The sequence below is a fragment of the Diceros bicornis genome, chromosome 35 (genome assembly GCF_020826845.1).
Source record: "Diceros bicornis minor isolate mBicDic1 chromosome 35, mDicBic1.mat.cur, whole genome shotgun sequence".
NCBI classification, from domain to species: Eukaryota; Metazoa; Chordata; class Mammalia; order Perissodactyla; family Rhinocerotidae; genus Diceros; species Diceros bicornis.
In genome coordinates this window covers 9,679,189-9,707,142 of record NC_080774.1, presented here as the reverse complement: position 1 = coordinate 9,707,142, position 27,954 = coordinate 9,679,189, and the positions used below count along the sequence as shown (strand labels likewise).

General features: G+C 57.3%; 1 protein-coding gene across 2 annotated transcripts in view; it reads right to left on the bottom strand.

The window, feature by feature from the left end:
- Positions 1-23,841, bottom strand: part of SH2B3 (SH2B adaptor protein 3) — a 36,127-nt gene extending 12,286 nt beyond the window's left edge. For both annotated transcript variants that reach the window (XM_058531418.1, XM_058531419.1), the window contains exons 1-2: positions 23,562-23,841; positions 13,079-13,819 (exon numbers count right to left, since the gene is read on the bottom strand). In XM_058531418.1, the coding sequence (XP_058387401.1) occupies positions 13,079-13,792 (714 nt within the window). In that variant the 5' untranslated portion in view covers positions 13,793-13,819; positions 23,562-23,841. The remainder of the gene's footprint in view (positions 1-13,078; positions 13,820-23,561) is intronic.
- Positions 23,842-27,954: the final 4,113 nt, after the last annotated feature.

Here is a 27,954-nt window from a genome sequence, read left to right as displayed (position 1 = left end):
CCCCCTACACGTCAGAAAGACAGACTCCCAGTGACACAGACACAAAGCCCCCTCTCAGAGAGACAGAGACCACCCCCCCACACACAGAATCACAGCAACAAGGACACAAAGCCCCTCTCAGATGCTGGAGCAAACTCCCCGCACAGAGACAGAGACCCCCATAGAGAACCCCCTCAACACACACACAGAACCAGCCTGGGATCCCCCTCCTGAGATGCGGGGCCCTGGTTCACGCTGAGTGGCCGAGTGGGGATGAGCAAGCTGCAAGGACCGGCATGCACTTCCGCCTGAGGCCGGCCCCTGGGGGGCCACACTCAAGGTTTGGGGGGCCCATGGCTTAAGAGGGACCACCCCTGGAAGTCCCACACTCCCTGTACCCCCTCATGGGCGTAGATGAACAAGTGAACCAAGGAGCTGCTGGACCCACTGGCACCTTCAACATCCGATCTCACCTACCCCTGGGTGGCAGGAGTCCAGGCCGCACCCCGGCCCCACCTGGGGCGATGTCCTGGGACAGGGCCTGCAGGGGCAGGAATGGAGGGAGCAGCGCCCCAACCCTTACTGGCCGGGGCCATGTGCTCACCCTTCCCAGGCTTCCCTCCTCCACCCCTGTACTTGCGCTGTGCCCTGCAGGCAGGGCACAATTCCTGGCCAAAACCTGTGGCTCTCAGGGTGGCAAATGAGGATAAACAACTGTCCGGACCCCGGAACTGAGCTGCTGAGAAGAGTCAGTGGACGCGAGGGCTGCCCAGCAACCAGCCTCGATCAATTACCCCTTATGTCCCGGCTGGCCGGAAACAGTCTTGAGGACAGGAGTGGCAGCTCTGTCTGGGAGGGCTCAGCTGGCACCCTGCAGGCCGGGAACGACTGGGGGTCCAGAGCAGGGTTGGGCCCAGCCAGCCCCCAGCCCCACCGCCCGCTGCCAACCAGCTGCCACCAGCCCACGCCTTGAGCGACCACATCCTGCTCCTGGCATCCCCGCCAGGAATCCTCCCTGCCCCCACGTGGCTGCAGAGCCCCAAGGCCGCTGCGCCCTGTCCCCGTCCACACCTTTACCCAGACTATGCCTTCCTCTCCTGGTGCTGCTCCCGACCACCTCAGTCCCAGAGACACCCCAGGCCACGAGTGCAGGGCTGTGGTCAGCCCCTCCAGACGCAGAGAGCCATGCCACATGTCCAGGCCCCTGAGCATGGGGGGAGGGCGCCCGGTGCAAACCTGGCCCTGCCCCCTGGGCCTTCTTGCTGCACAGGAGGGTGTGCTCTGTGGACTCGACAAACCCCCTGAGGAAAGCAGATAGGCCCACCAGAGTCGGTTGGTGTCACGGGGCCAGGGGTCCCAGAGCCGGCCTGCCTCCCAGGGGCTTGAACGGCATGCCCACCTCCCAGCCCTGCTGTGGAGCCAGACACCCCTCACCCCAGCAGCACAGCGTCAGCTGCACCCCTGGGCCCAGCGTCTGCCCCGCCGGGTGAGGGTGGAAAAAGCTGTGGTTAAGAAATAACAACCTCTGTCACCAGCCTCAGGTGGGGGAGTGTGCCGGAGGGGAGGGGGGACTTGTCACTACCAGATCCCCAGGTCCCGGACGGTGGCCACCGCCTGCCTTCGAAGAATGATGATTCAGAAGAAGAGGTGACAGTGAGGGCCTCTGGGGCTTGAGGGGCTGCAGGGACGCAGGAAGGCTCAGAGCCGCTGAGCAGAGAGCCCTGGGGCTAGGCTGGCGGAAGCGAGGACGAGAGCCAGAAGCCCCAGAAGCCGCCCAGTCACAGCTGCAGCCACCGCACCGGGATCTCCGCCCTTCTGAGCTCCATCTGCCAAGACGTGGTGTTATTATTATTATCTTTAGCCCGCGTTGAGTGAGCGCTTACTATGCGATATGCCTTCACGCAGCCTCTCACTGACATCAAAAAACAGGAAATCCCACCAGCCACAAAGAATAAAAGCCAGCTGGACTAAATAATTAAAAGTGAAAAAACCAAGACAAAACTGGAATAGAACTTAAGTAATTGTCTCATCCCAGGCCTTTCTAAGCAGAAAAAGCAAAGAACGAAACCATAAAGGAAAAGATCACTGTATTTTACTGCCCAGACTTAAAAACCTCCAGAGGCCAAGAAACTCAGGATCAAAATTGAAAAGTCAAATGGCAAACAAGGGAGATATTTGCAACATGTGACAGCAAGCTAATATCCGTGTAAAGAGCTCCTACAAATCGACAAGAAAAAGGAGAAGAGCCTGCGAAGTAAATGGCCTGTAAGTCACAAAAAATGTATATGACCAAGAAACATAAGAGAAAGTCAAAATCCACGGGGACAGAAGGGAGATTAGTGGTGGCCAGGGGCTGGGTACCACTGGGCACGGCAATCGGGACTGACTGCTGATAGGCACAGGTGACGGAAACGTTCTGGAATTAGATAGTGGTGATGGCTGCACACAGTGCATATACTAAAAACCAGTGAACTGCACTTGAACATGCATTTTATGTGAATTATATCTCAATGTTTTTAAAAAAGAGAAATGGTCAGTTCCACTTGTAATCATAAAGGACAAGGTAACCACTTCGCCTAGAAGTTGGCAAAGGTTTTTAAAATGATATCCAGGGCTGGCACCACTGGTGATGAGAAGATAAGTGGGAATAACCTTTCTGGAAGGGCTGTCTGTAAAGGCTATATGAGAAGCCTTAGAAATGGCTAGTAAGCACACAAAAAGATGCTCAACCTCATTAGCCATCAGGGAAATGCAAATCAAAACCATACGAGATACCCCTTCACACCTGCTAGGATGGCTACAATCAAAAAGACAGATAACAACAAGTGTGGGTGAGGAGGTGGAGAAACTGGAAACCTCATACATTGCCAGTGGGAATGTAAAATGGTGCAATCACTTTGAAAAACAGTTTGGCAGTTCCTCAAAATGTTAAAGTTACCACATAACCCAGCAATTCCACTCCTAGATATAAGAAAAATGAAAACATTTGTCCACACAGAAACTTAAACACAAACGTTCACAGCAGCACTATTCATAACAGCCAAAAAGTGGAAACACCCTAATGTCCGTCCACTGATGAATGGACAAACAGCATGTGGTCTAGCCATACAATGGATATTATTTGGCAATAAAAAGGAACCAAATACTGATAGATGCTGCAACAGGGATGAACCTTGGAAACAATACGCTAAGTGCAGGAAGACAGTCACAAAAGACCACGTATGGTCTATTCCATCTATAGGAAAAGAACACAACAGGCAAATCCCTAGAGACAGAGGGCAGATTAGTGGCTGCCTGGGGCCGGGGGAGGGAAGGAGTGGGGCGTGACTGCTTGGGGTACAAGGTCTCTCTGAGCTGATGAAAATGTTCTAAAATTAAATCACAGTGATAGTTGCACAACTCTGTAAATATACTAAAAACCACTGTACAGTTTAAACAAGTTGATTTTAGTATGGAAATTATATCTCACTCAAGCTTAGAGAGAGCGAGAAAGCATCAGACGCACTCAGAAAGCCTTCCACCTGGCACTTCCCCTTCTAGGAATTCAGCTGAGGAAGTAATCAGAGATGGGCACCAAGGTGTGTGTACAAGACGTTCCTCACAGGGTTATCGATTCGAGCAAAAAAGTAAGAAATGAAATAGGGGTCTAGATAATAACAGATAAATAAATCATGGCCTATCCGTGTACATGAAAAACTGTGCAGCTAGTATAAAAAAACAAAACCATTCTTGAAAAATATTTACGAAAACAGAAAAACTTTCGAGACACTTTAAGTGAAAAAACGCAGGTAACAAAACAGTCTGACGAATGTCAGTCCCACAAGGGCTGGGGTTTTGTCCAAAAGTTCCCACCTGTATTTGCAGCCTGCCTGGCAGACAGCTGGGGCTCCGGAGGTAACTGCTGAAGGCAGAATGAATGACCACCGGAGGGAGGTCAGATCAAGAAATACAAGAGAAAACATTACGCAGACATCTACCAAATGGACAAGCTGGTTCTCTCTGGGGATGGGGGCTGGTTTCTCAGTTACTGATCTGTAATTCCTGCCACGAGCTTTATTAATTGACAAAACAAAAACAAAACCATTAGAACTCAAACGTGGAGGCCCTTGGTGAGTTAGACAGTTTCCTAGATTACACGAAGATTTGAGATGAGACAAAGCAGGGCCCCCAGTTCCAGATGGTTCCCCGGAGACAGGTTTCTCTCTCTGCCCCGCTGTGGACTTCAGACCCCCCACCTCGGCTGCAGCTGGGGTTCAAGTCAGGCCCGTGACGGGAGGACCCCAGGCATCGGCTGCAAGGGAGGGAGGATCCAGAGGCCGGGTGGCTGGTGCTGCTGCCATGGCCCCCCACATCCGCCCTCACCCACTGGTTCCAGAGGCTGAGCAGCCAGTGGGGTCCACGGCCTGAGGAAAACAGTGGCCTCCTCCCCAGCCCAGAGGGGAGATAGGAAAAAGGGGTGTGGGGCCCCCAAAAAGGAAACTGAGGTGGCCCCTCCTGCCTTGAGGGAGGAAGCTCCCCGCCCCCCAACCCCAATGAGGGCCAGCCGCTCTGAGCGCAGAGATCTCTTCTCATGCATTTTGGTTTCCTTTTCCATTCACAAAGAAGTGGGCGGGGGATTTCCAGCGGCGGCCTGCTTATTGCCGGGGCTGTCAGCTGATGCCCAGTGCAGGCCACTGGGAGGGCCAGCCAGGTTGGTGCCCATCCCAGGGGACGTCTGGGGACCTGCCTCTGGGATCTGGCGACTTCCTATGCAGAAAGCCCCTTCTTCACCTCTCAGGGTGGGGATATGCCAGGCCCTCCCCAAGCCTATTTTTGATTCAATCACCCAGCAAGGCTAATATCGACAGCCCATTTTCCAGAATGGGAAACTGAGGCTCAGAGAGGCCAAGTTCTCGGCCCAAGGCCACATAACGAGGACACGAGAGCCAAGCCCTGAACCCAAACCTGCTCATGTGCCCTTCTCCCCAGCCACCAAGGTCACAGTCCAGACTCTACAGTGGTGTAGAGTGGGTGTCCCAACACCCAGGCCCCCAAACAGACGAAAACGGAAGGCCAGCTCCTAAGAAGCTGGGACAGCAAACAGGTCCCGTGGGGGGAGGGACGGTGCTGGCGGGGGAGGGGTAATAAATGGGTGCCGTTCGCCACCCTGCCCTGTGGGACTCAGGGGCCCAGTCTGGCCCGTGGGTTCACAGAACTGAGCTGAGGGGAAGCAGGCCGACCCCATCTGCCCGCGGTCTCAGCGCGGTCAGCGTTGCTTCTAAGCGGCAAAGTACTTTTCACAAATGATCTTACACGGACCCCAATAAGGGGCACATGGGGCGCTGTGTGTGCAGTTGGGGCCCCCGGGAGCCCTGCCCACCACCACCCCTTCCTTCCTTCCCCACCCAGACCTGGAAGGTCCCAGAAGGCCCCGATCAAGCCCCTTGTTGCCCATTTCAGAGGGGCAGGGACCCAGCAGGGTCACAGAGCAGCCCAGGGCAGAGTGAGGACGGGAACCCCAGTCCCACCCTAGGAGCCTTCTGCCCCTGCCCCTCCCAAGAGAGGGTGGCACTGGGGAGCCACTGGCCCCTAACGCTCCTGTCTGTCTCCCCATTGGGACATCGGGGCTCTGTTTGGCCCACCAAGACCCACTGGGCTGCAGGTGGGGGTGGGGGGTTTCTCCGCCTGTTTTGGGGCCTAAACACAAACCCTTGGCCTTGGCAGGCCCACACCAAACTCTGCTCCTGTGTGGCCTTGGGCAAGTGTCTCTACCTCTCTGTGCCTTGGTTTCCTCATCTGTGAGCTGGCTCCCTCAGTGTCCCCACCTCACAGGGTTTGTGGTGACTCAATAGGATGTCAAATGTGGTGCCTGTCATGTTGAAAACAGCTAATAAAAACAACAACTAGCACCGCCGCTGAGTTTGGCTGAGGACGGTGGCAGCGTGCGGGCAGGCTGCAGGCACCGGCCATGGACAGCACCTCAGCCTGTCCTCTCGGCACCGGGGGAGGGGGGATCCTCCAGCTCTTTCCACTAGAGGAAGTGCGGCCGGTGGGGGGGCACAGTGCCCTTCCCCGGGGCACAGAGTGCAGAGGGCAGGACGCCAACCAGGGCTGTCCAGCGAGGACAGCTGCCCCCCACCAGCCGGCGCTTCCTGCCGGCCCTCCTCCTCCTCCTCCTCCTCCTCCTCCTCCTCCTCGAGCTCCTGCCTCCGGGAGGAAACGGCCGGCCCCCGGCTTCCTCTTTCCCACACTCGCCCGGGCACCAGGCGCAGGCCCCTGGTCCCCGCGGCTCCTCCTGCCGCCCAGTCAGGCCCCATCGGTGCGGCAGAGGCGGCGACGGGGCCCCTCGGAGAGGGACGGCGGGCGAGCGTCACCGGGTAAGACGGTACCACCCGTGCCCAGAGAGCAGCCCGGCCATCCCCAGCCTTCCGACCATGCACACCACCTCGCCACGGTCACCGCCAGGGGAACCGCCTCCTCCCGGGCAGACCCAGGGGGCCCGGGGCCAGAGCTCCGGCCGAGCGCCCCGGGAATGTCTGCTGCTGGGGGCACAGCAGGCTGCCCCTCACCCACCAGACAGCACTACCGTGTCTGCGGTCTGCTCCACATGGCCACTACCCCACGGGCAGGCGTGGGGACCACCCCCCTTTGACAGATGAGGAAACTGAGGCCCAGCAAGGCCAAGTCACTTGCCCAAGGACACCCAGCTCAGAAGGAGCAGAGTGGGGACTGCTCTGAACCACACTGCCCAGCTGGCCCATGCCCTGGCCGCCCCTAGGACCAGCAGGCCCAGCCAGTCCCAAGCAGACCACTTCCTTCTGGGGGTACCGGAGACCTGTGGTGCAGGTGGGGGCTCAGGGCTGTGTGCTGGCATGTCCCCTACCTCCTCCTTTACCTCTCTCCAGGCTGGGCAGCAGAGGCCAAGGGGCACTCTGGGCCAGTCCCCACGGGCCTCAGTGTCCCCATCTGTAACACGGTGGCACTGGACAAGATGGCTGCAGGGAGCCTTTCCTGGTCTAAGGACTCAAAATAGATGCCCCCACCCAGACAGGGCCGCTTGTTAAACACCACCACCATATATAATAATAGTAAGTCCTTCTGCAGACTCACTGGGCACAGGTGCAGCCCAACTGCCTAGGCTCCAATCCCATCTCGGCCACTCGAGAGCTGTGTGACCTTGGGCAAGTCATCTACCCTCTCTTGGCCTCAGTTTCCCCGTCTGTGAAATGGGAGTAATCCCAGCAGCTCCTTGGGTGACTGTGGGGCCTGAAGGAAGCCAGGCGAGTGACGTCCCTGGTATATAACAACTGCCAAAGAAATGCTGGCTCCAAAGTGATTTGTCGACAGTAGCTAGAACGCCGTTACCACCCCTCTGTACAGATAAGAGAGACTGAGGCTCAGCCCCTGGACCCCGCGGGGCTGGCAGGGCTTGGAGACCATCCCACCAACCCAGGCCTGGACATATGGGGAAACTGAGGCCAAAAGAGCAAAGGACTGGCCCAAAGGCCACGGCCAGCCCAGTTATGCTGCATTTGAAAATGGAGCCCCAGCTCCCGGGGAAGGCCCTGCCCCGAGGCCAGCCCACCCTGGCCTGGCGGCCGCTTCTGTGATCCCTCCCCTGCCTGGGACCCCCGCCGCCTCCCGGGCAAGCTGTCCCTCTGCAGAGCTCTGGCAGGACCAGGCCTGGATCCACTTCCGGGGATGCTGCCCAGCACTACCAGAGCCACTGATTTTATAAGAGAAACCAGAAATCTGGATTCTTTTGTGAAATCTCTCCACTTTATGTTTTTACATATTGGCAACCAATTCAACTTTCTTATTCTTCTTTTAACTGCTGAGTGGGATGGCACATCTAAGGCCTGGCCTGGCTAGAGGGAGCCGATTCAACAGTATGGCTGGGGGCTTGGGAGGATGGACCCCTTGGAGTCAGGGGTTCGGATCTCCTTAGCTGCATGATCCTGAGTGAGTCCCTGTGCCTCTCCCAGCCTCGGTTTCCTCATCTGTCAAAGGGGCCAATGAACTTGACCTCATGGGAAGGACTCGATGTCAAGTGTTCAGGGCAGTGCCTGGCAACAGTAGGTGCCCATTCAAAGTGGCAGACATACTGCTTCCCCATCCTAGCCCAGCCCTGGGCCCAGAGATGCCTGACAGGGGACGGTGCCACAGCACTAGTGGACGTGGCAGCAGAGGGTCTTCTAGGAGAATCATACCACACTCGCCCACAGCCAGCCCTGGAGGGGATCCCTAGCCCACTCCCACTGCTGGGTAGGCCTGGCAAGTGTCTCAGTCCCTCTGGGCCTAACTCCTCCAAGGGCTCCCACTGCTCTCAGTGTGAAACCTAAAGTCCTCACCGTGGCCCACAAGGCCCCAACAACTCCAGCCCATCACCTTTCCAACCTCATCCCTCCTTGCTCCCTCCACTCCAGGCCAGGCCACCTGGTTGTTCCTCAAAGTCTCCTGGTTCATGCTCACCCCAGGGCCTTTGCATTGGTCATTTCCTCAGCCAAGGACTCCTTCACCCAGATCTTTCAGGACCAGCACCTTCTCTCATCTCAGACATCACCTCTTGCCAAGGGGCCTTCGAATGGCAATCCCCAGCCTCCCTGGAGGGCTAGCACACAGTGGAAGGGAGGACTGCCCCACCTCCCGCCCACCCATGGGGATGCCACTGAAACCAGAGGAAGCCCTGACTTCTCTCCCCAACATCGGACCTTGGGAAATAGCCACAATGTCTCCTGCATCCCCACTGCAGCAGCCTATGCCCCCTTCCACACCCCCAGTCACAAGGAGCTCCCTCCTCCGCAGCCCTCACGGACCTTTGAGGTGCTATCACCCCCACTTTACAGATGAGGAGACTGAGGCTCCGAAGGGACCAGCCCAGGGCCACACAGCTGGTCAGAGGCCGAGCTGGAATGCAACTCCAGGCGAGGCTGACCCATGAGCCCCCGGCCACCTGGCCACAGATTCTGGAGGGCAGTTGCTTGGCTGAAGCCCGCATGATGTCCCTGGGCAGCTGCCCTGTCTCAGTTCTTGTTCTCCCAGCCTCGTCCTGCTCTGGGCAGCAGGGGCCTTCTCCGGCTGGTGCTGGGGACCCTCGAAGTGACAGCTCAGGTGTGAATCCAGAGCTCAAGCCCTTCCCCACCAGCCACTGGCCGTCGAGCTTCCTGTCCTCTTGTCCACAGCTGTGGGAACGTGGGCGCCATCGCTAACGTGAGCCGTCCCACAGACGACGCCAGGGTCAGAGGTCGGGGACCAGGGCTGCCCACCTGGCAGGCACACTCAGGACTTACAGTCACAGTATCCTTGGCCCAGAGACTGGACGCTCCGAATCATTCCAGAAAACATTCAGGAACAGCCCCTAGACTATTCTCAACACACGGGGAGCTGTCAGATGGCGCTGGACCTGGTCTGTCAGGCCAGACGCTTTGTAGAGGGGCTGGGAGAGGCCCCATCAGGGCTGATCACGTTGTGGGCGACACCCTGGATCACACGGCAACCACCAGGCCAACAGCAGAGCCCCAGGCAGCCTGGGCGGAGGGCGAGCCCAGGGACGCAGGGCCAGTGAACACCACTCTGAGCCCTGAGGCTCTCCCAAAGTACCAGGAGCCTGGACCGTGCCTCCCAGCTGGGCACCGAGGGCCCAACCAGCCCTGAAAACGAATCTGTGTTCTCAGCCCCATGTCGTTACCATGACAACCACAGTGGGAACAGGGAGGGCCAGGCGGTGTCCCTGTGCCAGGCGCTCAGCTGACGTGCTCTCCAAGGAAACACAGCAGCCCACAGGGTGGGATCCATGAGTAGCCCCATTGTACAGAGGAGGAAACCGAGGCTCGGAGAGGTGACGTCACTTGCCCAAGGCCCCAGAGCTGGGAAAGAAGCTAATTCATTGTTTGAACTTGCCCATCCAACTCCTGACATCAGGTTTTCCAAGATGGTTTATTTTAAGCAGCACAAGTTGTTTTCTAAAGTGAAGTTTTACAGGGGCCTCCACACTATCACGCTAAGACCACGGGTTTGGGGCATTATTTGCCTTTCGTGGTGTCTGAGCCTCAAGACATTTTTTTTTTTTTTGGTGAGGAAGATCAGCCCTGAGCTAACATCCATGCCAATCCTCCTCTTTTTGCTGAGGAAGACTGGCTCCAGGCTAACATCCATGCCCATCTTCCTCCACTTTATATGGGACGCCACCACAGCATGGCCTGACAAGCGGTGCCTCAGTGCGCGCCCGGGATCCGAACCCGGGCGGCCACAGCAGAGCGCGCGCACTTAACCACTAGCCACAGGACCGGCCCCTCAAGACGTTTTTTAAATGATGAGAAAATAGTTTTTATCTGCACCTGTGTTTTTCCAACAGGTTCACGTGGTGTTCAAAATAAAATGCTAGCTCCTGTAACCCACCTTCCCTCTGTGCCCCCGCCACACTGGCCTCTTCTGTAATTCTTTCTTCAGAACGTGTGAAACACTCTCCCATCCCAGGGCCATTGCCCATGCTGTTCCCTCTGCCTGGAGCACCCATCCTCTTTACTCAGGATGAAGATCTCCACTCAAAAGTCACCTCCTCAGGACTCACTATGAAACTCTGGTGATTGAGAGAGGGGTGCTGGCGTAAGGACAGACACAGAGGCCAGAGGAACAAAAGAGGGAGTCCAGAAGCACGCAGACGGACACTGGATTTAGCATGAAAGCAGCACTGGAATCCAACGGGGAAAGGAGGGCCACAGCAGCAAACAGTGCTGGAGCAAGCCGAGGCTCGTGACCCCTCCCTGATGCCAGACCCCACCTCGCGCCAGACCCCACCTCGCGCCAGACCCCCGACCTCGAGCCAGACCTCCGACCTCGAGCCAGACCCCCGACCTCGCGCCAGACCCCCACCTCGCGCCAGACCCCCCACCTCGTGCCAGACCGCCCACCTCGTGCCAGACCGCCCACCTCAGGCCATACACAAAAACTAACTGGGCATGGATCTTGGTCCAAAATGTGAAGGCCCAAACAATAAAGCTTCTAGAAAGACATGAAAGATCTTCATGACCCTAGGTAGGCAAAGATTTCTTAAACAGGACACGAAAAGCACTAACCATAAAGGAAAGCAATTGATAAACTGGACTTCATTAAAATTAAGCACTTCTGTTCATGAAAAGATTCCATTAAAGGAGTAAAAAGACAACCCCACAGTACGGGAGATGGCATTTACAACAGAGAAAGTATGTCCTGCATATATAAAAACTCTTACAAATCAATAAGAGAAAGATGACAGCTCAATAAAAATAGCAAGCACTTCACAAGAGTCAATTCCAATGGCCAAGAAACATGAAGAAGGTGCTTGACTTCATGAGTCATCAGGGAAATGCAAATTAAAGCCACAATGAGACACCAGTACACGTCCACGAGGAGGGCTGACAGGAAAAAAGACTCTCACTGCCGGTGGGGATACTGAACCTCGCAGCCACTCAGGGAAAAGTTTAGAAGTTTCTTATAAAGTGAAATCTGCATTTACTGTATGACCTGGTAAGCCCACTTCTAGGAATCCACCTGAGAGAAATGGAAGTATCTGTCCATGCAAAGACCTATATGCACATTTCGTAACAGCATTATTCATAAAAGTCCCAAAGTGAAAACAACCCCAATATCCATCAGCAGGTGAATGGATAAACCAATTGTGGTAGGTCCATACAGTGCAATACTACTCAGCGATACAAAGAAACTACTGATCCACACAAGAAAGTGGGCACAGCTTGAAGACATTAGGCTGAGGAAAGGAGCCACACATAAAAGGCAATACACTGTGTGTTTCCATTTATGTGAAGTTCGAGAACAGAGAAATGTCATCGGCGGGGGTAGGAGTCAGTGTGTGAGGGGAGGAGTACTGACGTGGAGGAGGTGTGAGGGAGCCCCCTGGGGAGCTGGGTCACCTGGGTGTCCACACGGGGACACTCATGAAGCTTCAGATGCACTTCACACACTGCTGTGTGTGCCCATGACACCGCAATGAAGTTCAAAGAGAAAGTTACTTCACACCTCTGACAACACCCACCCCATCCATCACCAAATTAGGGCCCCTCGGTTATCCTCCCTGAGGCCCCACTGCTTCCCTTTAGAACACAAAATACAATTTATAATCCACGTTCATTTGTAGGTTTATCCCTTCACTAGCCCCCCGGAGATGCCAGCTTCACCAGCATCTAGCCTGTGCCTGGTACACAGTAGGTGCTAAATACATATCTGTGGAATGAATGAATAACTGTCGGTCTCCTCCACCCAGATCGTGAGCCCTTGAGGCTGGGGTCACGTCGGCTCTGCTCACTCTCTAGACCAAGGCCCAGCACATAGTAGGACCACAAAGAGAAAGGAATCGAATGACAGGACGCGGTCCCATCAACTTGATACACCCAGTCAAAGATGGGGTTCATCAGGTGTGTGGAACACAGGGACCCTTCGGCCTTAACTGCACAGCTGGAATTAAGTTGGTGGCAAAGGAAAAAGACAGCTTTTTAAACTCGAAAGAAAATAAGACATCCACAAAGCACAGGAGGCGCAAAGGAAGTCCACGAGGGTTTTGAACCTCTAGAGAGAACCTCCTATTTGTCATGGTCAGTCTGGGGCAAGGTTTTCAAGGACCTTGGACCAACCTGCCACCAGCCTATGTGACACCCACGTGTGGTGTCCCTGGACATTCTACAAAGCCCTGACCCATCCTCCTCAAAACTGTCAAGGTCATAAGAAACAAGGAGAGCCTGAGAAACTGTCACAGCTGAGAGGCGCCTAAGAAGGCATGACAGCCAACTCTAAAATGGTGCCCTGGAACAGAAAAGGGGCATTAGAGGAAAACTAGCAAAATCCAAAGAAACCGTGGAGTTTAGCTAATAGTAATGTCCCAGTGTCGGTTCCTTAGTTAAGACAAACGTAGAGTAACCTAACATGCTAACATTAGGCAAAGCTGGGTGCAGTGTAGAAGGGAACTCTGTACTATCTTTGCAACTTTTCCGTAAATCGAAAATGATTCCAAAAGAAAAAGTTCGTTTTTCAAAAGGCCTCCTTTCCTCTGGGCACTCTGCGCGCACCTGCTGGAAGACTGGCCCGTCTCCGCCACGTGTGCTCTGGGCACCGCTCACGCAGTGCTTACCTTGGGCGGGTCGAAGAGCTCCAGCACGCGGTCGGCGCCGTCGGGGCCCCGGGCGCGGCGCAGGGCCAGGCGCCCGCGCTGCCAGCGCGCGCCGCTGTCCATGGAGGCCTCGTCGGCCAGGCTGTAGCGCAGCGCCGCCTCCTTGAGGGCCTCGGGCGGCGGCTCCCGGGCCAGACTCCAAGGCAGGAGCTTCCTGGCCAGGCCGGGCCGGGCGGGGGCCTCGCCTGCCTCCCCCGCGGCCCCGGCGGGCAGCTCCCCGGCCGAGCGGCGGCGGAAGAGGTGGCGCAGGCTGTGGCGCAGGTGCTGGAGGGCGCAGGGTGCGGGCGGCCGCGGCGGGGCCAGCTCCTCCGAGCTGTGGGCCTTGGGCAGCCCGGGGGCGGCGGGGCCCGGGCCCGGCTCGGCGGGGGGCGCCTCGGCCTTGGCGGGGGCGCCGCGGCCCGTCTCCCGGTAGTCGCGCGCCGGTGGCGCGGCCCGGCCCTCGCGCACCTCGCGGCAGAAGTAGCGCTGGAAGAGGTCGGTGAACTGCAGCGACACGAGCTCGGCGCGCAGCGGCGCGTGCTGCGGGTGCTCGCGGGCGAAGAGCCAGTACTGGCGGGCCAGCTCCCGGGCCGCGGCCACCGCGTGCAGCTCGCAGAACTCGCTCCAGCCGCGCGGGGACGCCGACGACGAGGACGCGGAGGAGGCCGAGGAGGGCTGCAGGGCGGGCCCGTTCATGGCGGAGACCGAGGGGGTGCGGCCAGGCTGAAAGACACGGGGGAGGGGGGCACAAAGGAGTGAGCAGATGACAGCTTCAAACCACCTCCAGGGGACACGTCATTCACCCCAGACACAACATCAAAAATCCAAAGTTACTCATAAAACCCAGTGCTGGTGAGGATGCAGGGAAATGGGCAGTCCCCTGCTATGTCACCCGTACTGTCAAGGGGTACGGCCTTTTGGGAGGGCAATTTCACAGGATCAGTTTCAGACCCAGTAATTCCACTTTTAAAGACTCAAGAGAAATACCTGCTCACGTGCGCAGAGAGGCATGTACAGGACAATCCCAACTAGCTGCAGTGTTTGCAACAGGGAAAAAGCAGATACAACCTCGATGCCATCAGAGGGAGACTGGTGAAATACACCATGGCACGTCTGCAGGCTGGAAAATTCTGCAGCGGTGGGAGAGGATGAGGAAGACCTCTGCCACCACCTCGGGAGATCTCCAAGGCTCCCCATGAAGCAAAAAAGCACACCACTGAACAATACACACTGTGCCATCCTATTTACAGAAACACAAAACTATCGATTGTCATGTGCACGTAAATGTATTAGAGTGGTGGGCCAGAGGGGTGTGGCTGGAACAGACCCTTCCAGAAACAGTGGTGACCTGTGGGGAGGAACCAGAATTGGGTGCAGGGGAAAAGTAACCACGGAAGACTGTTACTACTTGTCTCTAGAAAACACGGTTAAGAACACAGCCTGGAGCCTGGGCTCAGATCCCAGCAGCACCACTTACTAGCTGTGTGACCGTGGGCGAGTTACTTGGTTTCTCTGCCTTCCCGTCCCCATCTGTAAATGGGGACCATGCCTGCACGACCTCACAGGAGTGTCATGAGGATTAACTGAGTTAATAAATGTAAAGGCCTTGAAACCAAGGAAAAGCCTAATAAGGGCTGGCTGTTGTATCGTTACTTAAATGTTATAATGACAGTGTATTATCGGCGTTGATAAAAATAAATACAAAACAACGAATTAAAAGGAAAAATTAACAAGACTCACAAAGGGTGCAAAGGAATTTCCTACTCTGATGGAGGAAAGTTGGGGCAGACAGACCCCCTACCTGCCCATCCCCACTGGAGCTCCCTCCCCGCCCCCCGCGGGTCCTTTCCTAGGCGCCACACAGTGGAGATGGCAGAAGCCCCCACCCTCTGCTGTCCACGGTGCTGAAGCCTGGCCTTCTCCGGTTACCATCAGTACCGGCCTGCCCTCTAGCTAAGCCTGACTGGGCCTGAGCCCCTGCTGAGGACTACGTAATCATGGCTGCTCATTCATCCCCCCATCACTAAAACATTCCTGAGGGCCTACTGTGTGCCAGGCACTGTGCGAGGCCCTTGGGATACAGCAGTGAACCACACAGAAAGAAATCCCTGCTCTCCTGGGGCTTACACACACACACACACACACACACACACACACACACACTCGCTGTGTGGCCTGGCCCTCTCCGAGCCGAGTGTCCTCATGTCTCAAACGGGGACCGCATGGTCTCCGCCTCCTAGGATGGCTGTAAGGAGTCCTTGCGAGGGCGCTCAAGGTGGAGCTCTGCACCTGGAAACTGAGGTTCTTTCTGCCACGTCCCACTCCGAGGGCTCCTTCTCTCTGTGGGACCCCGTCACCCCAGGCAGACCTGCGGGGCAGCTGTAAGGACATGGAGGGCTGCCCCCGCCATCTCCAGGCCGGGGTGGTGACCCGGTAGCTGACTGCAGCAGGGCACCCTAGAGGGCGCAGAGTAGGTACCACTGCACCAGCTGGGATGGTGCTCTGCACAGTCGACACATCTGCACATCACAGGTCCTCGGCACCTGCACACAGTAGGCACTTTGCACATGCTAGGTAGGCAGTAAAAGCTGCTGGGCAGAAGGGAAGGGAGGGCCGGCCCCGTGGCTTAGCGGTTAAGTGCGCGCGCTCCGCTGCTGGCGGCCTGGGTTCGGATCCCCGGCGCACACCGACACACTGCTTCTCCAGCCATGCCGAGGCCGCGTCCCACATACAGCAACTAGAAGGATGTGCAGCTATGACATACAACTATCTACTGGGGCTTTGGGGGGAAAATAAATAAATAAATAAAATCTTTAAAAAAAAAAAAAGAAGGGAAGGGAGAGGGGCCACGTGTGCCCTTGACCACCATACTCTGCCAAGAAAACACCCCTGTAGCCAAAAAGGGAGGGTCTTACCTGCACATGTGGGCCACCCGCACCCATGCCTTGACACCGGTGAGGCAGCACCATCCTCACTGGCTGGGGACCAGAGCTCTCAGACTCAGCCTCCCGCCCCACCCACCAGACCCCATGGATTTGCCCCACTCGTGCTGGCTGCCCCGGGAGCCTGCAGTAGGGGTTCCCTCTGCCCCGCCTGCTCTCAGTCGGCTTCCAGTCTCACACACGAGAAGCCTTCTCTGAGCTCATCCTCTGAGTCGAGTCCTGAACTTATCCTTCAGCACGCCGTCACAGGCCATCCTTCAGTAGCCATGATTATTTCATTAGCGACTATCTCCCCACCAGACTGTGAGCTCCATGAGGCCAGGGGCCACTCCCTGCTCTATCCCCAGTTCCTAGTATGCAGCAGGAGCTCAGCAAATGCCTGTTGAATGAATGAATATATGAATGCAAGAGGTCAGTTGGATTTGCAACCTCTGGCTCCTCTGGCAGATGGGTGGCAGCCAGCACCCACCAACAGCGACCTGTCATTGGGCCTCTGTCCGTGTCTGTCCCTGTGCCTGGAACACCTGTCCCTGCCCACTCCATATCTCAGAGTCTCAAAGTCTAACCGCAGGGCCAAACGCTAGCAGGAGCCTTCTCAGAACAGCCGTGCCCGCCCCAAGCCGGGGCGATGGCCGGGAGCCCTCCTCGCAGGCCCCCACTCCGGTTTCCCTGTAGGAAGAGCACTTGCTACACATCACACGTTTTTCTAACTGCTTTTGCAAAGTTAACGCTCCCAGGCTTCACAGCAGCCCTGGGAGGCGGGGCCCGTAATTGCTCCCACTTTACAGATGGAGAAACTGAAGCTCAGCGAGGTCCCACGGCTAGCGATGAAGGAAACCCCCACGCAGAAGGCACCCCCAAAATGCCTGATCGGTGCCCACATGCACGCCACGAGGAAGGCTCACTTCCCAGTGACTGTTTGTTGAATGAATGAGTGGGAGCCAGAGGAGAGGATATAAAGGTCTCAGTCAGCTCCTGCCGGAGTCAGGAGGCATCGGCTCCTCTGTCCAGCCCCAAACCCACCAGGTGGTCAGGAAAATAGCCACAGGGTAAACATTTTAAAACACGCTGATTCGATATTTGCATGCATTGTGAAATGACCACCACTGTAAGTCTAGTTATGTTGTACACCTGAAACTAACAGAAGGTTATGTCAAATATATCTCAATTAAAAAGATAAATAAAAATTAAAAAACAAAAATAACGAATAAGTGACACTATTTCAGACTTTCTATGTGCCCTGCTCTGTGCTAAACAGTTTGCATAGTATGTTCACTCGTCTAATCCCCTCTGAAGGGGGATTCCTAGCGTCGTGCCCATTTTACAGATGGGAAAACTGAGGCACGGGAGGAGTGGCTCGCCCAGGGCCCCACGGCCGGTGAGGGGCAGAGCTGGGAAGAGAACCTGGCCTGCTCCGTTGGCAAGTAGACCTGAGCAACACTGCTCACTCCCCAGGGTGGGCCTGGTCAGAGCAGGCACTCCAGAAACATCACCGGTATGAATTAGTGACCTCCTGGGGTTGACGGTCGCGCTCTTGGAGTCACGCTCCTGATGGCGTGGACTGACAGGAAAGGCAGCGAGGCTCTGAGAAGCCCCACCACCACCCAGATGACCTGTCCACCATGGAGCTACCACCCACACCTGGGTCCACATCCTGCCTCTGCCACTTCCTCGCTGTGTGATGCAGAGGAGGGTGCTTCCCTCTCTGAGCCTCAGTGTCCCCATCTGTAAAATGGGCATTTGTCTCGGGGCGTTCACTGGGAGCATCTAAGAACTGGCGTGGGGCTCGGGAAGCGAGTGGCTGTTGCTATTCTATTACTATCACTGTTAGCAAAGAGGCCCTCCAGCTCCGGGGAACGGCAGGCCTGCCTGCCACAGGAAGCCACGGGGGAGCCTGGCCTCGTGGGCCGGGCCGGGCCGGGCCGAGGGTGTCACGGGAGCCTGAACAAAAGGCCTTCTCAGCGGCGAGGCGGCTGCTGAGGGCTCCGGCAGGAAATCGCCAGGGAGCCCTCAGCTGTGGCCCGAGCGGGAGGAGGCCGAGCCACCCCCCCCCCAAGCCAGGCGAGCGCCAGGCGCAGGGAGGTGATCCCCTCCTCGGGCCCAGCCAGGTGGCAGATGCTCACTGAGCACATACTGCGTGTCAGGCCCGGAGGAAGAGCAACGGATCAGATCCGCCAACCCCGGGGGCAGGGCTGACATGCTCCTGGCACGAAGCCATTATCGCCGTCTGGGGTTCCCCTCAGGCTTAGGCTGGGGGTGGGGAGGGGGTCTTTGGGGCACTTCTGTCCCCCCACTGGAGCATGTGGGAGCCTAGGCAGCCAGAGGGACTGCAAATGCAGGGGTCTGTCCCCCCTGCTCAGCCTGGGCTTCTGGGGCAGGGGTCCCAGTGGAGGGGCTCCAGGATTTCCCAAACCCCACGTCGGGTGAGGGCAAGGGCGAGATGAGGTGGAGCAGGGGGACCACGTCCTGCTGTGCCCCGGCACCCCACCCCCAGTCCTCGCAGCACGCCCGTGGGGGCAGCTCGCTCCACGCCCGTCCTAGGGCCCGGCCGGGGCCGGGGGGTGGGGTCTGCCTCTCAGGACCCTGAATTCAGAACAGCCGTGTCCATCAGAGTGTGACCTGGGAGGGCCGCGAAGCCTTAGTCCATGCCTGGTGTCCCCATTCAAGCATGTCCATCCTAAGGGAGGCTCAAGCCTCTGTCAAGTCAAGGAGAAATCAGGCTTGAACAGCTGGGAATCCTGGCTCTGAGCTGGGGGCCACTCCAACCCATGACCCCAGAGATCGGGGCTCCCAGCGCCTCCTCTATCCAATCACCCTGGGTAACGATGTAATCTGGGGCAGCTAACATTTCCCTTTTCATTATCAGGCCCAGGTGCAGAGATGCCCTTAACCACCTGGGAGAATTCCACTTGTCAAAGCTTGGGGAGGATATTTTAAATTGTGGTAAATGAAGTTAAAATGAGCCAGTCCAGAACCTCCACCCTCCTCCAGGTCCACAGCTCCCCTGCCCCCAGCTCACAGATGTTTGGGCAGCAAGTCTCACACCTTCGGAGGGAAACACCTCCTCAAGGGAGGCCTCCAGGTGGACTCTGGGCTACAGGGAGCATTTCTATCTTTCCCACCCACAGCATCAACTTCTCCAGGAGCCCAGACCCCATGTCCAAGGAGGCCCAAAGAGTTGGGGGATGCCAACATGCACTGCCTGGCAGGCGGCTCACTGCCCTTTCGCACCATTCAAGCTGGCCAACTGTGGAGAAGCCCGTGGGAAGCAGGGAGCAAAGGCCCTGGGGCCGTGGGGAGGCCGAGAGGTGGGCTCTGCCCTAGACCCCTGGCAGCCAGCAGGGCCCTGATGCTCCCTTTCTGGGGTCACCTAGTGCCCGGGGACATTTATCAGGCCGGCACAGTCTGCCAGAACAGGAAATGTCCTCCGGCTTCCTCTGCCCCCACCCCCAGCCTGACACCCCAGCCACCGGCCCAGCCAGGAGGTGGGGAAAGCCAGGGACCCAGGAATGGGCGGGACTCTCCAAACCCCGCCCCTCCCTGTCCCACCGTGGGATCTCTTCTCTTAACCGCCCTGGGTTGAGGGGAGACGGGTGAGACCCTGACGAGGGGGCAGCCTCTCAGTGAGCCCCCCATCTGACGGTACTGCTTCGAGGTATCAGGAGGGGTGTGCTCAAGCCTTCCCGCTCTCGTGCACCTCTCCTCACACTCGTCACCCTTTCTGGGCCCCTCCTGTGAGCTGACACCAGAATGCCAGCTCTTAAAGGACAGACTCCATGCCAAAGGTCCTCTTTTGTGTCCCGTCCCCCACCCCCCGCCGCCCCACAAGGCCAGCCCCCCAATCAGGCGAGGCGCCCTGTGAGTCAGCTCCCGGTGAGCAGGGCACAGACTTCCTCCCTCCCAGGCCTCCCCGGGGACACACGGAGCAGCGGCAGGCTCCCCCCAGCCGGCAGGGGTGGAGGCCCACATCCGGGCAGGCCCCCAGGGGCTCCAGGCCTGGCTCACGAGGAAGCCTGCAGCCCGGCCCCCCTGGCCGACCCCTGTTAGGGTGGCGTGGGAGGAAAAATCTTCCAGCCATCTGCTCAGCTGCCGGGTTTCCGGCCGAGGAGGGGCCGGGGGACGCCAGGAGGACCTGGTCTCCTGGGGAAGTGCCCCTTGCCCCTGCCGGGAGGAAGGACACCGGACTGAGCAGCCCAGGGGAGGCCAGCGGAACCCTGGAGTCCTGACCAAGGAATGCAAGCCGCCCAGGCCCCGGGGCCCACGTGAGTGGGTATCCAGCTGTGGCCTCTGGACCTGCCCAGTCCCCAAGGGACCTCAGGCCCCGGAAGCCAGGGAGCTGGGGCGCAGGGCTCCTGGGTCCAATTAGGCCTGACTCAGCGAGTGACCCCAGCTGAGTCACTTCCCCTGGGCAGTCTGCCCGCCTCAGTTTCCTCGGGGAGGGCGGGTAGCTGGGAACAGGGTCTGGCTGGGAACGAGCAACCCGGATTGCACCTCTGGACACTCCGAGGCAGGCTTCTCTCTTCTGCCAGATGGAAGCAGCTTCCTGCCCCGCCCAGCCAAAGATGCTGAACACCCGGGCGCCTCTAGGGACCGTTTTCCCAGGAAACCTGGCAATTAAGTGCCAGGCCCCCCTTGGGTATTAATAGCAGTAGCTCACACTTATTGAGCGCCGACTGCATGCCAGGCACCTTGCATACCTCTTCTCAAAACAACCCTATCATGTAATCATTAGTACTCCCATGTCAGATGAGAACCAAAGCTCAGAGAGGTTAAGGGACAAGCCCAGGGTCACACAGCCATAGCAATTGCAGCCACCACACTTCGAGGCCCTACTCTGTGCCAGGTCCATGTAGTTCACATATGAGCTCACATACAGACATATATCCTGGAAAAGTGGGGACTCTTGGCCCCCACCAGACAGGTGAGGCCCAGAGAGGTCAGGTAACTTGCCCAAGGCCTCAGAGCTAGAAGATGGCAGAGCCCAGATTTGCCTCCAAAGCCCATTCTGCTACCAGGGAGAAGCAGGAACTTAACAGGAAAGGCCTCTTACTTTAATAACAACAACGGCAACAATAATAATAACCATTATTAATTGAGTGCCGGGCCCAGCTTTATGTGCCCTGTCTCCCTGACTCAGAGTGGGCACCACTGGGACTGGCAGCTGTGAGGTCCCGCCAAGCTCCGCCAGCCTTGCCCCCCCTGCCCTCAGGGAGGCTCCATGCAGGAGGCGGAGGGTATCCTGGGTGCCACAGCTGGACCAGCCATCCAGACACCCACAGGCTGAACCACTGCAGGGGCTACTCTCATACCTGGGGTGGTTCTACAGGATCTGATGGGTATTAGAAAGTTCTGCTTATAGGAGAAAGATCAAGCCCAGGGTGCAGAAGAATGGGGGTGGTGGTGGAAAATCGGAAGGAAAACAAGCAGAGCTAACATCCACCTCAAACAAGACAATAACAATCTCTTCATCACTCCTCCTCCTGATCAAGCGATTCTAAACACTTTGTGAATTCATTCATTTATGGTTCCAATGACCTTAAGACATAGGTACTATTATCAGACCCATTTGACGGATCAGGAAACTGAGGCTGGGGTGGTTATGCAAGGCCGCACAGGCAGGAAGCACCATTGCCTCATCCTGCCTGGGTCTTCAGAATTCTTCTCCCAAAGACTCAGGAAACCCCAGAGCTGCAGGGAAACTGATGAACGAACATTCCACAGCAGTAACAGTAACACTAACGATGATGATGATAAAAATCACCACCACCACCACCACCACCTGTAACTGAACCCTTTCTCTGCCAGGCAGCAGGTGCTCTTCACACACTGACTTATTAAATCCCTGCCACGACCCTGTATTACCCCATTTCACAGAGGGGGAAACTGAGGTTCATGAGTGTCACTTGCACAGCACCTCAGCTGGAAAATGGAACCTGAGCCCCCAGGACCCTGCTCTGCTGAGCCCCTGAAGGTCCTCAGACCCCAGCAGCAGATAGTTCAGTCCAGCCCCTTCCCAGCCGGCTGCCTCTGGCCCATGGGGATTCGCACAAGTTCTAGGAATGTTCACCCTTTGGCTCAGAAGGATTTTCCCTCCCAGAGGGGGGTTGTGGGAAAGGCTCAGAAAAAGTGTATTAAAAACCCTTCCAACTTCCCCAATGGGCCCTGGCCTCTCATCTGCTGACCCCAGCCCGCCCAGGCGGCCCCTGCCTGCTCTCCCCCCTTTAGGGCTGGGTCTCCGGCCCCTGCAGGCCCCGAGGAGCCTCCAGAGCTGTTTCCGCTCTGGCAGCCAGGTCAGTGATGGGAAATCCAGACACAATGCGCGCCCACAACCCTGGAGACCCATGCGCCCACCGCCCTGGCAGGGGCCCCGAGGCTGGACTGTAAACGGGGAGGCAGGATGGGCTGGCTGCCCTAGCTGAGCCTGGCAGCTGGCGGGTGTCAGGGGATGGTCATCTCCCAGGCAAGGGGGGTGCGGGTCAGATCCCAGCCCCTCCTGTCCCCAAAGCTGGACCTCGGCCCTGCAGACATCGCCTTGCCAGGCCCTCTGCTCCAAAGCCCCCACCCGCAGCCCGATTTCACTTCCTCCCACTCAGTCGGGCCTGGCCATGCCCCTCCCCGGAGGCCCCCAGCTGCAGGCAGCGCCCTCCTCACCTACATCATCGTGGCCCGGGAATGGGGAAGAGAAACAGGAGAATGAGGAAACTAAAGAAAAAAAAGAAGCGGGACAGGCAGGCAGGCCCCCGCCCCAGTTCCTCAAAGGCAGTCCCCATCGCCCCAAAAGCCCCCACGGCCAGAAGGAGGGCAGGGCGGGGATTTCTGCACCAGGCATTAAAGGCCTCTGAAATAGCCCGCCAGCCAGCCCTGCTGCCCTATAAGACCAGCGCTCCCCACCCCATCCAGTGTTTTTGGTGGGAGGATTTCCCTGGAGTCCCAGGTCGGGGGTGTGCGGGTACCAGGCCAAAGACACCTGTGCTCTGGGATCCCTAACCCTTGCGAACCCCCAAATTCATTGGCATGGGGACACCTGGCCAGGCCCAACTCCGTGATGCAGAAAGCGGGGAGGGGGGCTTCTGGAATCGGGGGCTCCCCTCTCAGCCACATGGCCTGGGAGAGTGGGGAGGGCTCTTCCATCCTGGCAGCCTCAGTTTGACTACTTTCACTTTCAGGGGACCCGGCGGTGACCCCCGACCCTCCTCACCAGACACAGGTTGAGGGGGACTGCTGTCCCCGACCGGCGGGGCCGCGATAGGGGGTGGCCCGGGGGTAGGAGCCATACCCTCTCTGGGCGCCTCCGCCACCGCCTCGGCTCCCCCGCTACATCCCAGCACGTGTGCGGGTGGGGTGTCGGCCCGGAGGGTGTCGCGGGAGCTGGGGCGGGGTCCCCCGGGCGCCCCACCTGGGCCAGCGGCAGGACCCCGCTTCGGGCTGGGCGCGGGCGCGCAGACACCGGGCAGGACCGAGCCCGGGGCCTCCTCCCCCGTCGAGCCGTCCGGCCCCGAGGGGGCGGCGCGGGGGCGCCTTACCTGACAGACAGGGGGTCCGGGCCCGGCCGGCCCATGGCGCCGCGCGCCTCCGGCCCGCCGAGACCCCGGGGGGCGGGCGGGCCCGCCCGGAGCGTCCTCGCCGCGCGCCGGCTGCTGGCTCGCGGCTCTATCGAGCGGCGCTCAGGCAGGAAACCCGGGCTCGGAAAATGGCCAGCGCCTCATCATTTCCGCCGCCAGCGCTTGACAGTTGCGGGAGGATGCGCCCCCGGGCCGCCGCCGGGGAAACTCGGCTGCCGCCGCCGTGGCCACCGCGGGCCGCGACAGTCCGGGCGGGCGGCCGGGCGGAGGCGGTGGCCCGAGCCCATGCCGCCCCGCGCCGTTATGTAAAGAGGAACCGGCCGCGCTCGCGGCGCCGGGCGGGGAGGGCGCCGGCGGGGCGGGGCCACGCGAGGCCACGCCCCGCGCCGCCCGAGAGCCCGGCTGGGCAGCCCTGGGGGCGGGGCCAGACCTGGCCCCGCCCACCAGCCCTGCTCCTCCGGGGCTGACCAGGACCTGGGGGCTCCGAGCGGGCCCGGCGAGAGGCGGGGCCTGGTCAAGCCACGCCCACTGCTCGCCCCCCGATTTTGCGTCGCGCAGCCTAAAGAAGGGAATGCACGGCCGGAGGGGCGGGGCAACTGTGGCCCCGCCCACCCGCGCCCGCAGACCCCCGGGTGTCTCCGGCTGCGGGGCGGGGCCGGGGGCGGGGCCGGGCCGAGCCGCCTGGCCTCGAGGGGGCGCGCCCGCCGGCTCCCTGCTGCAGGGCCTTATCTGCCCGCGCCGGACCTGTCCGTGCAATAGCGACCGCAGCTTTCATCACCCGGGGAAGGATCCCGACCCCGCCCGGCCCCGGCTATCCGCGACTCTGCCGAGCCGACCCGCCACGGCCCCAGCCCCCCATTCGGGTTCCGTCCCCACCCTCAGCTCTGCTCCTGTCGCAGCCTATGCGCGTATAGACCGACCTCCATCGAGCCACCCGGCCCCCCACTCCAGGAGCGCATCTTTCTCCAGGAAGCCCTCCCAGACCGCTGGCTCCCACGCCCTCTGGGCCTCCCTCTCTGTTCTCTCGCGGGCTACTTTCATTTTCTGTACAGCCCTTACGTGGCATGAGGTTGACGGTGGGGTCCCCCCTAGTCTGAAGTGGAGCATACACTCAGCCAGCCCTTCCCCCAACACGTGGGTGGGAGGGGAGAGAGGAATGTGTATTCTTCTCTCCCCTCCCACAACAGGAAACAAGTCGCCCACGCCCCTGGCTTGCAGGGGCCACACACATCACCCCTTCCCAGACAGTTCACCCCTCCATTCCACCACCTCCCCCTCTTACTAGTCGTGGGCAAATGACTTGACTTCTCCATACGTCGATTTCCTCACCGATGAAATGGAAATAACAAGAGTACCCACTCCGCTGGGTGGTGTGAGGATGAAATGAGTTCATGCATGGAAGCATGGGGCTTTGCCCAGCAGAAAACACTCTTGAGTGTTTGTTAAACCATGAGGCCTGAGTCCGCCCTTGAAGCTACAGGAAGGGGTTCCCCAGAAGGTGGGGATTTCCAGACCCCACCCAGATGGGGGAAGGGGGCTGATCCGCTGTAGGGTCCTTGGGGTCCAATAACCTTGAAGGAACTGGCCACAAACATGTGCTTTCCACAGATATGTATTAAGTACCTACTGTGTGCCAGGCACTGTTCTAGATGCTGGAGACCCAGCAGTGAACCAGACAGACAAATCTCCCTGCCCTCCTGGAGCTGACATTCTGGTGAGGGGACACAGAGCACAGATAAATAAATAAATGGGATAATGTGTTATAAAGAGGACAAAAGAGTTACGGGGTGGAGAGCGGGAAGGGACTGTCAGGCTGGAGTCTTGGGGAGGACCTCTCTGAGGAGCTAACACTTGTGCTGAGACTGCCCCTCCCCCCAGCCCCCAGCAAGAAGAATCCAGGCATGATAAGATCTGAGACAAGGGCCTTCCAGGCCAAAGGAACAGCAAGTGCAAAGGTCCCGAGGTGGGATAGCTTGGTGTGTTCGAGGAAAGTCAGGAAGGCAGTGGTGCTACCTAGACTGATAGATGGGAAGGGACGATGTTGGAAAGGCGGATCTGTCACATGGAGACTTGAATGGTCCTGGTGGCAAGTTGGGGAATTCTCTTGAGGGCAATAGGGGGCCATGGCGGGTTTTGAGCAGAAGGACCTGTTGAGCTTTGGATTTGAGCTGCAAAGCCTGCAGGTGGCAATTTTTAGGAGGTGCCCCAGTGATGTTCACACAGCATCTGAGGATGCAGGACAAGGGGGAAGGTATCAGGGAAGTCTAAACTGATCACCTTTTATTATTATCTCTTTATTCCTCTTGGGGAGACTGAGGCCCAAAGAGAGCAGTTACTTGCCTGCAGTCACACAGCTGCCAGGCAGCACGCACAGAGCAGCCAGGTACACAACAGTTGTCAAATGGTTGCCGAAATCAGCCAGCCACAAGCACTTTCCCTCTCACTGCCCAGACAGCAGTGCCGCTGACTTAAATGGAGACTTGTGGTTCTTCCCCTTTTTAATCACAGTGCAAGGCTTCTCTCGCGCCAGATTTCTCTGAGGCCCAAAGCGGTTTCCTTTCTCGCTTAATTTCTTGTCGCCAGGCGTCCCCCCCAGCGTCCAGTTTCTCGTTTCAACGCTCCCCCAGATCGAGACTTCACACCTTTTGTTTTTGTTTTTCCTTAGAAAGGCAAAGGTTTACAACGAATACCCCTGCCATCGCCTCGCCCTAGATTTGAGAGCATCCCGGCTCAGAGCAGCGATTGCATCCTCTCCGCGGGGACGCTGCCCCGCTCCTCCCACTTCACAGGTCGCTGGGGCCCAGAGAAAGAGCTTCACGCGAATTCCCCTGAAAGGAGAGGGCGGGCTGAGCCGGGCAGGTCCCACCGCCCTTCCTTCCCCCACGGCGAGAAAGGCTGACCAGGAGAGCACCTGCTGCCGCCAGGTTCCGGCTAGACTCTCAGGATTAATAACAACAAAACAATAGTCCATGACAATATTGACAGACACTGATTAACACCGTTAATAGTAACATTACCAGTTACAACAATAACAAAACAAACGTTAACCAGTACAGGATGCTAATAAAAGGATTGATCACAATAAATATAATAATGTAACAATAGTTAACAAATCTAATTAATAATAATAATTATATAATAATAATAGTTACTATTAGCTATTACAGGATTAATAGCAAATATAAGATAACAATAGGATATTAGTAGTAATAATAAATGTAATAACAGCTAAGTCTAGGGTTAATAGTGATAATAGGAGCTAATGGTTAAGAGATTAGTAATAAATATAAAATAACAATAGGTTAGTAATAAGATTAATAATAAATGTAATATAATAATACAATAATAGTTAACAGTTCTAGGACTAACAATAATCACACTTAATAGTTGCAGGACTAATAATAATAAATATAAAAATAACAATAGGCTAGAATAGGATTAACAGTAATAGATATGATAACACTATAATTATAATAGCTAATAATCTAGGATTAATAATAATATGATTGATCGTTTTTCAGCCTTGCTTCATGCCAAGCTTTGCTCTATACCAGCTCTGACAAATGGAACTTTCTGTCACGATGGAAATGTTATATCTGCCCTGTCCAATATGGTCACCACTAGCCACATAAGGCTACTGAGCACTTGAAATGTGGCCATTGTCACCGAGGAAGTGAATCTGTAACTTTATTTAATGGTAAGGAATTAAAGTGTAAACAGCACATGTTGCCAGCGGCTCCTGCACTGCACAGTGCAGCTCTGCTCGTCTTACATGTGTTAGTTCATTTAATGCTCGAGGCAGCCCTGGGGTAAGTGCTGCTATTGTTATTATTGTCCCCATTATGTGAGGAGGAAACAGGCACTGAAAAGTTGAGTCATTAGCCCTGAGCAGAGTCTCTCAAGGACAGTCTTCAAAGACAGGACGCCATTGTCTGTGGGGCCCATAATCAAGAAGGAAGGCTCTGGGGTCACCAGGCAGGTTTAGAAGTCTGTGTTCTGCATCTTCTTAGCTGTTGATCACTTAGGCTCTCTAGGCCTCAGTTTCCTCATCTGTAAAATGGGGACCATCATCAGGCTGACCTCACTGGGTTGTGGGGGAGAATTTGATGAGAAAACTTACGTTAAGGGCTTGGGAAGTTGGGCTGCACCCCTGCATAGCATGTGCTCAATAAAGAATGTTGATGATAGGGGCCTGCTGGTGGTGTAGTGGTTAAGCTCTCGCCCTCTGCTTGGGTGGCCTGGGGTTCGCAGGTTCGGATCCCGGGCACACACGGATGCACCGCTTATCAAGCCATGCTGTGGTGGCGTCCCACACAAAGTAGAGGAAGATGGGCAGGGATGTTAGCCCAGGGGC